The sequence below is a fragment of the Stylophora pistillata genome, chromosome 14, assembly GCF_964205215.1.
Source record: "Stylophora pistillata chromosome 14, jaStyPist1.2, whole genome shotgun sequence".
In the NCBI taxonomy this organism is placed as follows: domain Eukaryota; kingdom Metazoa; phylum Cnidaria; class Anthozoa; order Scleractinia; family Pocilloporidae; genus Stylophora; species Stylophora pistillata.
In genome coordinates, this window is record NC_142532.1 from 24273910 (window position 1) to 24284441 (window position 10532).

The 10532-nt window shown below is 38.2% G+C and overlaps 2 protein-coding genes across 5 annotated transcripts; one reads left to right on the forward strand and one right to left on the reverse strand.

Moving 5' to 3' along the window:
* Window positions 1-3501: 3501 nt before the first annotated feature.
* On the reverse strand, window positions 3502-6021 carry LOC148717151 (uncharacterized). Of its 4 annotated transcripts, XM_088744407.1 has the most exons (4): window positions 5881-6021; window positions 5133-5324; window positions 4006-4044; window positions 3502-3639 (listed from the first exon to the last, which is right to left on the reverse strand). In XM_088744407.1, exons 1-4 carry the CDS (start codon window positions 5915-5917, stop codon window positions 3626-3628), a joined length of 282 nt encoding a protein of 93 aa, XP_088600533.1. In that variant the 5' UTR covers window positions 5918-6021; the 3' UTR covers window positions 3502-3625. The 4 variants fall into 4 exon arrangements, with proteins under 4 accessions (XP_088600533.1, XP_088600534.1, XP_088600535.1 ...); XM_088744408.1 differs by lacking the exon at window positions 4006-4044 and having other exon boundaries at window positions 3504-3639; XM_088744409.1 differs by lacking the exon at window positions 4006-4044 and having other exon boundaries at window positions 3520-3937.
* Window positions 6022-6071: 50 nt separating this feature from the next.
* Window positions 6072-8910, forward strand: LOC148717152 (serine/threonine-protein kinase Nek11-like). Its single transcript, XM_088744687.1, has 5 exons — window positions 6072-6236; window positions 7272-7356; window positions 7956-8036; window positions 8795-8862; window positions 8904-8910. The coding sequence occupies exons 1-5, from the start codon at window positions 6073-6075 to the stop codon at window positions 8908-8910; spliced, it is 405 nt and encodes a 134-aa protein (XP_088600813.1). The 5' UTR covers window position 6072.
* Window positions 8911-10532: the final 1622 nt, after the last annotated feature.

A 10532-nucleotide genomic window follows, 5' to 3' on the forward strand; every position in this document is an offset into this window, starting at 1 on the left:
CACCAAGTCTATCCAGCAAACGTGAATGCATGTTTTTCTCCTCATCCTGACTATCTGTTGAGTCCAATAACTGCTCTAGAGTCTCCCCAGCTTCTTGACAGTACTGCGGTGCAGATCTAAAGAAACTCAGCTACTATTAGTGTCGAGCCCTGCAGTGTCTGCTCATCGCAGGTCTAGGTTTCTTTTGATGCAGATTTGATGTACTTGAAAGGGATCAATTTTTTTTGTCCCTGCCCATCAAGGTGTCTGCTGAGTAAAGATTCATTTTAATAAAAGTAACTGACAGTTTTAATGACCAACTTTGTCCTTTCAATAAGAAGATGATAAAAATTCTTCACAATTAATAGGAGACTTGGTCAATCCATGGTTACCATGCTGAACTCCAATTTAAGAGGACTGTTTTGGAGTCCTAACCAAGGCCACTGTGTTTTGTTCTCAGGCAACCCACTCTAGTTTCATACTGACCCTTTCCAACCATGAGTATGGATTGGTAATAGCAACTTAAATGCTGTGGATTTACAAGCAAGGGCTCGAAATTAATGGTAACCCATTAACCAATGGTTAGTAATTTTCAACGTTTGGTTACTAAAAATTTGTCCAACTAACCCGACATGGTGAGTAACATTTTCTAACATATTTAAACATCAGTAGACCTCAGGGCAAAGAGCACGTAGGCCCGACTCTCAGAGGAATACTTAGAATACTCAAGTTGTTAAGTCAACTTTAACTCTTTTTAGAGAATGCTGTAGATGTACTGTTCTTGACTAATCATGGTAAACAAGAGGGAAATAAAATAGGTGGATAATTGTCTACGTTTTTGAGGTCACTATGCAATTTCAGCTACTCTTTAATTTGTCCTAGTTGTTATTATCAAAATGTTCAATATTTGAGATATCGTAACTTGTGAGCTTGGATACCAAACTTTATTATTTGGTTAGTAAAAAAGATGTCTACTAACCCGAAGGGTTAGTGATCCAAAAATTAAATTGGAGCCCTGCCTGCCATTGACTAACATCCTGTCCAACAGCACTAGGCCTTTCAGGCTGGTAGCTAAGAAGTTAGGCTACTGGCTGAAATTTCAAGTGAGGTGGCTCAAAGGCGGTGAACAATTGTAAGTATACAATGAAATGTATGAAGTTCATATATTTTGAACTGCGGTATTAGATACGCATGATGCACAATCCTCGCAGTAGATAGCGCTATTGCTTAAATACACTGTAGCGCTATTGCTTAAATAGCGCTATCTACTGCGAGGATCGTGCATCATACGTATCTCATACCGCAGTTCAAAATATATGAACTACAGCAATTTGCCCTACTGCTGTGTCATAGCTGAAAAAGTTTGGAACAATTCAATGAAACATTTTGGCAGGTACAGTTGTACTTCACTTATGAAAGGGGAAACCATAAGAAGAAGTCAGAATGTAAAAGAAAGTATTTTGTTACCTTTTGGTCTTGTAACAAGCAAGCTCTTCCTGCAAAACAAAACAGAGCTGGCTTCCTTCTACATCTTTTGCATCTTCTTGCTCTGCAAATGCACTGCATAGGGTTCTGAGAAGAAAAAAGAACCAAGAAATTTCTTCAAACAGTTTCCAATTTACTCAATCTTACTTTAATTATGTAATTCTTCAACACCATAATGATTATATCATTTTGTCTTTTTTTATCACTATGCCTTATCTCTCCAGAGTCAACCTTAAAAATATTAGAATTCCCCCCATTTTTTTCTTCCCTCTTTAAATTAATTTTATCTGATCCTTTTGAAGCCTTGAACGAGCCAAAAACTAGGATTTTGGTGTATTGAGGTGAGGAATCTGCCACATTTCAACGGTTATGTTATGATAGTTCACTTGCTGCAATGCATAAAAAACTCACTCCTCCCTTTTCTGATGCATCGCAACTTGTGAATAGAAATCGTTTGAGGGCACTTCCCATGGAATAATCTTTATATTTGCTGCATGTATGTATGTTCTGTTTGATTATGAAAACAACATGCATGTATTTGATCAAGTTTAAACAAATTAAAACCAATTTTCTGGAGTTCTTGTAACCTTTTTTTTACACATTATGATCTGACATCTGCTTAGAACTCATAAGCTTTAAGTTAATCGACATCAAAATACTAATATTTATTTTGAACTCTATTGCAAACCTGCATCTCTCAGACTGTTTTTCTCCCTCCTGTAGATCCTTCACCAGCTCATGTTTCACTGAGACCCATTGTCTGACTGGCTGTTTTAGGGTGTGGGCATCAGAGGCTGTTTTCAGTGCTACCAGGACCACAGTTGAAGCAGTCTTTAGTGCATCCCTGATTCTTCCGGCTCTTCTTTGACAGTCAACTAGCAAGGCATACTTTGTGAGTAGCTTCACCTGAAAAGTATTTTTCAAACATTGCCAAATAAACATTTTCAAAACTCACCATGTCATTGTTAGCCAACATTAGATTTGTGATCAGCAACTTATTCTACATTCACCCTTTAACTCCCATGAGTGACCAAGACAGAATTTCTCCTTACTGTATCAACACTATATCAAACAGACAAGTAATGAGAATAAAGACAAATACCAATTGATAAAGGGATTATAAGTTAAGCTAATACCAAATTCTCCAAACTTAGATCATAGAAATTGTGAAGCAGACACTAAGGAGAATTATGAATGAAATCTTGGGAGTGAAAGAGTAATAAGTTTTCCCCTCTTACCCACCCTTGTTCCTATTTGGTTCATCGCAAACCTGTTTCATGTTTGTAGCCATAGCAAATTGACCTCATGAGCTAGAAGGCCTATCTTGTCACAGCTTATTTCAGTTTCAGAATCATGAACTGATTAGGAGTGTTGGTGATTCCCCCTAGAAAGAATACCAGTTCATGAAAAGGTTACTCCCCTCTAGCGCTCCACACTAATGGTAGCCAACTAGCCACAGACTAGTGGAAATTCAGTTTTGGCTAGTGGTTTCTGATTTCCAACAGCCAGTTTGGCTAGTAAACAAACTAAAATTGCTGTAACATCTAAGATGTCACTGGCCACTTGGCTAGTAAGTTGAAAAGTTCAGCACAAAACTTTTTGTCAAAGTTTCCCTTAAAGTCTTCCAAAACCCCTTTATACTCCTGTGCTGGGTTGTTCTTTACTTCTACATGTGTTTAGCTACCAGTAATTAAGAAATTTGTCGAATTCTGGCAGTTGTTGACTGTATGAAAGGACCTTGTTCTAGCTTAGAACACCTGCTTCCCATAAGACAGTCTTGAAACAATACTTGAATGTAACATTTTCAGCAAGGAAAACTCTCATGTATAGGGTCAAACCATAGTTCAACTGAACTATTAATTATTTCAATAAACTTTAAATTATAGTACCTTCATCAATTGAACAGACTTTACCTCTTCAGCTTGGACAATGATTTTCTCTTCTGTTTCAGCTCCAAAGCTACAGATTCTTAACTCATCACAGGCAAGAGCCAGCAATGGCACTCCCTCAGTAAAACAGTCGCTTTGATAGGACACACAGCCTACATTGTAAACAGTACTACCCAGCCATCACAGCTCATTAAGAGATAAAGGAATATCAGGGTCTTCAAGAGCATCGTGAATAACCTTGCTTGCTTGCTGTGCAACTGTAACACATTCTCTCAGAATGTGAATTCTGTGAAGAAAACAAAACTGTGAATCAAAAACTGCACTTTGAATGACAACATACAGTTGTACTTCACCCATCACCTCTCACAAACTGACTAGTAACAAACAGTAGAATACTTTCCTTCCACAAGATAAGGAGTTCTATTTGACAATGGAGACCATCCATTTATTCGAAGAGAGAGTGAAGAGAGCCCCTTCTCCATTTTTCCACCATCATAGTTTTTCCAGGACTTGACCACTTGAATGAACTTGAGCAAGTCATTAGCATGACAAAAAGCCTGGTCAAACTGACCCTTAGATATGAGCTGAACAATAATCAAATAAATTGTCTTGCCAAGTTGGTCCAGTGAAGGAATAAACTTGAGATATTTACCATTCTGAATAGATAATGTGTCGCTGAGCAACATACTCACTAAACAAAAATCCATAGAATTGTATATTAGTCAGTAATCATTTTAATTTTCACATTACTTCTAATGAAGGATAAGTATGAACTCTTACAAACAAAATTAACATTTTTCAACCATTTTAAGGAAGTTGTTCATTAGTATTTTACTACTACTAAAGTCAGTATTGTCGGTTCACCAAAATGATCAGGGGTTTTCTAAGAAGGTATACAGGTGTATTGTTTCCCACTATCACACAACTAGAAACTATATTTCGTGTAGGAGACAAAAGTCATTTTGAGATTGATTATCAAAGATAAGAAATAAAAAAAATTCTGAGGTTTCTTCAAGTCTCTTTTTTATATTCAGATGCTTGGAGAGGAAGGGACAAAAAAAGTCATAAACATTCAGGGTTCTCCTTAAGTACTGGCCACCATTTTAGAACATAAAAAAAACTACCTTGATTTTGAGTTGTGAAAAAACAACAAATTTCCTGAACAAACAACTTCCTTGAAGGCCATTTTCGCATAAACATCCACAAAAATATTTAAGGTTAAATTACATTTTCATGCTGGTTGAGCACCCATTCAATCTCTACCTAGCTCATGTTTACCTAGCCAACCAACTATCATATCACTTTGCATATACTTCCAAACAAATGCATGAGATAGAATTTTAGAGCCCATACATTTTAAATAGATTAAGTACAAACCAACTCAATTGGGGGTAACTGGGTCTTTATTGCCTAAGACCATATGCGATGCTCCCCATGACAGGGAGGTAAATAGAAGAAAAGAAAGAAAAAAAATTTTTTGCAGATTTTTACAGAGAGAGGAAAACAGGAAGACCTGGAGAAAATACTCTTGGAGTGAGGACAAGAACCAAAAACTGAGTCAACCCACATCTCATGCCAAGTCCAGGAATTGAACGTGCATCACAACATGGAGGGGGGGGGGGGTGAGTCCTCTCACCCCTGTGCCATCCCCTCTCCCAGAAACAATACTTTGTGGGCAGCATGCCCCAAGATCCCAGAATGCATGCAACTAACCATATACTGGCTAATAGCCAATCCTTTTTGAAAACTCTGTACACTTATTTTGCAGCTCTCACTTACCTAAATTTGAGGAGTTTGTGATTTCATCAAGGTGCTTCCCTTTTGCTTTGACTTTTTTCAAAGTCTCAATAGCCCATCTCAGAAACTTGGTTGAAAACAATGTGTATTTTGACACAGATTCTTCTGCAACTTTGCAACCCAACTTGCTGCCATTTTTGGCATTCAAGGGTGATCGTAGCGGAGAAAGATAGTCTAAAAGAAAATTAGAGAATTGCTTCATAAACATAATCATGCCATCTTTCAAAATGTTGTTTCATGTACTCACAAAAATATTAAACAGATTTCGCCTTTTTTAACCCTTTGACTTGGGGGTGACTAGCATCTCATTTCTCCTTACAATGTCACCCCCAAAACACACATAATTTGAGAACATGAGAATAACGGAATTGATCACCAACGGAAATGATCACCGATGAAAGAAGCTCTTAATTGTTGAATTAATTCTACTTATTGTCAGTATCTTTGGAAATGTGTAAAGTTCAGTATGCAAAACAAGTGTATTACATGGGTAAAACATTCTCCCGTCGATGAAGGCAAACGAATACCCTTTCCATCGATCGTGCGCAATTATTTTTCAGAAGAATGGTATTCCACATTTACTAAAATTCAATCGATGGAAAGTCAACATCGTTTCCCTGTAGCTTGATGATAATCATAAAACTGCACAAAACTTTAAAAGCTATCATAAGCTTGCTTTAAGGAAACATAATTGCAAAACTGGTGTCTTCAAACAAATCGTTTGTTTCACCATTCAGAAGCGCCTTCAGAATTCTTTCCCCCTCCATGTATCCAAGAGGTCCGTTCCATCACAGGTTTTTCATCGTAATGGCTCTTGAAGAAGGTCCTCACGGAAACTTTAGTCGTGAGTTCCCGCTAGTATTGGTGAAACACCACTAATCAAATCAAAAATGGCGCCTTCTTTTTCACCGGTTAGGAGTCCATGTATGACCCCGTAAAATGTCCTGAGCTCGGTATATATTTTCAATGTATTCCAATGTATTCCAATGTATTCCAATGTATTCCCATACATGGACTACTAACCCAAAACTGGCTGTTCGGAATCAAAATTATCTTCGTTTGTCAGTCAACTCTTCCACACATCCGGTGAGAAAGAGTAACATACATTCACTTCCATAGCGTAGTAGATGTAAAAAAAAAAAAAAAAAACTGTCCGAAAAGTATGCAACAGGCGGACTTATCTGGGCGGTAAAACTTCCACCGGCTGCCGCAGGGTTATCATTTGTGTGATATCATTAATTTTTTTGTTTACAGCACCTTTATTGACCAATATCACTGTATGATTTTGGTGGTTTTTCTTTGTAGAATGTCGATACCATTGTTCCCCTGTTTATGCGTAACAGTGGGAAAGAGCAAAATGTTCAGTTCCTATTGAAACTAAAACTGTGTGTGTAGATGTATAACGCAAGTGAACACTTTATTGATTTATGAAGAACTCGCTGCAACAAATATTTTAGAAGGTGACCTCTTGCGCTCAATCAATCAATCAATAATCTTTATTTATACACGATAAGTATTAAAAACGACACTTCGCTTGTGGGGTCGTGTCTAAATAATTAAGTAAGATAACTAATGAATTAGGATATACCCAGCTAAAATCATATCGCTACTTACTACTTGCAAGTCGAAAACGATAAAAGCTTAAGCTTTTTATGCACATCAAACTTTTATGAGAACAAAGTGAGGTGCATTTTGATTGTATTTGTGCTTACACACTGGAGTCTAGAGGAAAGCCACAGGTATCAGATTAACCTTGGTAGTGGATAGAACGAGGACGTGTCTTTCAGGGTAAGATCGTTTCTAACTAAAAAATTACCATATGAATCTTCTCTTCTTGCTTTAATGGAACAAAGGGCTGTTGTAAGAAAATTCTCCCTGATTCAACTCTGCTATTAGTATGGAACAAGATCACTCAACAAATGGACAATCAAGTAGCAATTAAGCTTATTTGTCCATGCCATGGAAAAAAAAAACCTGAATTTATGTAATGTAACTGTAGAGTTCACTAAAACAACCTTGAAACAGGAATCAGAAATTAATTATTCAACAAACTTCTTCAGCAGCAGATCTGTAAAAAAGTTTTTATCACTGACACACAATTTATCTTCTTAATTCATTTAGGAAGGTTTTGAAGGAGATATTTGTGGGGGAGCTACAGCCAGATGAAACAGTAGATGCCATGAGAGAAGCTAGATTGTTATCCAATGTAGGTTTAAAAATTTAGCTCGTATTAATCGACAGATATGCAAGAGAGCATAATGTACAACAAGCAACATATACCCTGAACTTAAAAAACTTAAATTTGTCAAATGAACATCCAGTATTTTTTTACTTTAACTGAAATAACTGAGACTTTCTGAGGTTGCCTAGAAATGATGAATTGTACACTGCTCATAGGGGAAAGTTGGTATGTGGGAGATTCAACATGGTGAATACATTTGGTCACTATATTGGACGGGTGGAAGATCTCGGACAAGTGATAAAGTGAGAGGCAAGGTGGGGGGGGGTTTCTGGATTTTCTCCTCCTCTTTCCTCCCTTTTGGTTTGTCACTCCTCCCAGATCAATTCCACCCATCCATTATGGCAACCAAATATATTTGCCCCCTTGAATCTTGCATGCACACACCAACTACGGCCTGCAAGCAGGCTAGATGAATTGTGGACATAGAAATAGTAAAAAAAAAATTTGATGTAACTTGTGATATTCCCTACAAGTATTGTAGCATAGCTGTTTGGGAGAGTGCTCTCAATTCCCACTGTCTTTGTAACAACAAGTGCCAGATTGAATTTTTCACCTTTTTTTAGCTAAATCATCCTAACATTGACAAGTTCTTGGATAGTTTCATGGATGGAGAGTTCTTCTGCATTGTTACAGAATATTGTGAGGTGAGTTTGGATGTTTATGTCAAATATATCTGTCTTGATTTAAAGTCTGTTTTTAATTTGGTGATACACATGTGATGTTACTTAGCATATCATGATATAGTGACTGCTAGATCATCTTTGTTCTTTTGTTCTCTCCCCGCCTCAATTTAATTCATAACTCAATATTTACACATTGAAAAGCACACAGCAACTGACATTTGTCATGTACATGTAGCAGCAAACTACTAGATAAATATAGAAAGTATTCAGATAGATAAAATGGAAAGGTGTTCTGATAATTTGTGCTTTTAAAATTGTTGCATGAATTTTGAATGTTATCTCATCCCCTAAAAATTGTCCCATGTCTCATCAAATTGTATGTAAATCATTTTTTGTCAATTCATTTTTACTATTGTAATTATAACCCAAAATTCCAGTTTGAGTAATGAAACCAAACTTTGGGTTTACATCTCTTTACCTTAGTTAAGGAAAAATGCGTCTGCGGGCATGATCTATAAAGGTAAACCTCTTGGTCTTTGCAAGAGGTTTGCCAGCAGATTTTTTTGTTTTTGTTTTGTTTTGTTATGGTACATGAATTGTTTCACAGAAATTCATGTGTCTATGTAAAATGTCTTCATGTGGAAACTGATAATTCCTTGAAATTTTCTGCTTACTAGCTAATAAGTTCCTCCAGCCTTCTCTTTGAAACTACTGCATGTTCACCATGCATACTTGGGGATTATATACACAATCTAAACTGTGCATTTTTTTCTACCTAGGGAGGTGATCTTGATGATAAAATTAAGGCTTGGGAGAAAGCTGGGAAGACATTTGACGAGTCATTACCGTATTTCTTCACCTATAAGCCGATCTCGGCTATAAGCCGAGACCCTGACTTTCAGGGTCTTTACGCTACACTCAAGCTGCCCAAAAAAAAAGGTAAAACCATCGGCTATAAGCCGAGAGCGAAATTATTGATTGTAACTGGCCATTTGAGCAAGCGAACCTCACGGAAAACATAAGAAATTGACTCACTAAACACAAAACCTAATGAATTACAATAAACACAAAAGAAAAAAAGCGAACCAATCAAGAGATATGAATATCAATTGATCCAACGAACTGTATAAATACTACCACGCGACAACAGATTAACCACAACAACAATAATAATCTCAGTTAAACGTTTCAAAGTATCAATCTATCGAGTATACCTTTCGTCGCTGTCACTTTTTATCATCATGCCTAAAGCACGCCGTTCCTCGTATAGTATGGCTTTCAAGATAAAAGTTATCGCGGAAGCTGAAGCGGTAGAAAACAACTCGGAAATCGCTCGAGAATATGGACTAAGCGAGTCCATGGTACGACGCTGGAGAAGAGACCAGGCGACTATTCTTTCCGGAGAGCTGAAGATGTCTGCAAAACGTGCGACGATGGGCCGTTTCACTCCGAAATATCCCGAACTAGACCAGCAAGTGATGGAGTGGTTTTCACAGCAAAGAGAACAAGGTTGGTATTTACTTTTCTGTCTAAAATTTTAAGAGTTTTTGAAGAGTTGAATGATATCGTCTTTCAGTGCGTGGGAAACAGAGACTTTGATTGGTCAGAAATATGTTGTTGTCATGACAATTTCATAACATGTCACGAAAAGAGTGCTGCAGTCACGAATCTACGGTTATCTCGCAGCAAAATAAGATTGTTATTTTATTTTTCGTAGGTATTGCGGTGAGTGGATTGATCCTTCGCCTTAAAGCTAAAGAGCTCTCCGATGATCCTGCTTTCAAAGCTTCCCGTGGATGGTACGAGAAATGGAAACGACGCCACTCGGTCAGCATGCGAACCAAAACAACTCTGGCCCAGCGATTGCCCGCCGATCTCGAAGAGAACATTGTGTGCTTTCATCGCTTCGTCATTGCAGCAAGAAGACGCGCCGACTACCCTTTATCCCGCATCTACAACATGGATGAGACACCCATGCGTTTTGAGCTGCCATCGAACCGAACACTGGAATTCAGTGGAAGCCGAACAGTGCCAGTAAAATCTTGCGGAGCGGAAAAGCGGAGCTTCACCGTCGTTCTTGCTGTTGCTGCCGATGGAGCAAAGGTGCCACCGAAAGTCATCTTCAAAGGCGTCCGTACACCGAGAGATCTGGTTGTGCCGCATCCTCTTCGTGTTTCCTTCCATAAGAAAGGGTGGATGGATGAACAGGGCATCCGAGAATGGATTCGACAGAGTTTGCCCCGTGCCGAGCGTTCCCTTTTGGTGTGGGACTCATTCCGAGCTCACTTGACCGATTCCGTGAAAGATGACCTGAAGCAGCGAAACATTGACGTCGCAGTTATCCCTGGTGGCCTAACCCCGGTTGTACAGCCCTTGGATAAGTGCCTAAACAAGCCATTTAAAGATAATGTGCGCCGAAAGTACTTGGCGTGGATGACATCTGGGCCATTTGAGTTTACCCCAGCTGGGAAGAAGAAGGCGCCAAGCAGAAATCTTGTCCTCAGGTGGATCAAGGAA

What these genes read in the sequence shown, in the direction of transcription:
- LOC148717151 (XM_088744406.1), bottom strand. Translation starts at nt 5,917, where the DNA reads ATGGAGGGGGAAAGAATTCTGAAGGCGCTTCTGAATG. An exon ending in TCTGAAGGCGCTTCTGAATG is followed by an intron (nt 5,325 to 5,880) that starts GTGAAACAAACG and finishes ATTTTCTTTTAG; the next exon opens with ACTATCTTTCTCCGCTACGA. An exon ending in CACAAACTCCTCAAATTTAG is followed by an intron (nt 4,045 to 5,132) that starts GTAAGTGAGAGC and finishes ATTTTTGTTTAG; the next exon opens with TGAGTATGTTGCTCAGCGAC.
- LOC148717152 (XM_088744687.1), top strand. Translation starts at nt 6,073, where the DNA reads ATGTATGACCCCGTAAAATGTCCTGAGCTCGGTATATATTTTCAATGT. An exon ending in TCAACTCTTCCACACATCCG is followed by an intron (nt 6,237 to 7,271) that starts GTGAGAAAGAGT and finishes TAATTCATTTAG; the next exon opens with GAAGGTTTTGAAGGAGATAT. An exon ending in AAGCTAGATTGTTATCCAAT is followed by an intron (nt 7,357 to 7,955) that starts GTAGGTTTAAAA and finishes ACCTTTTTTTAG; the next exon opens with CTAAATCATCCTAACATTGA.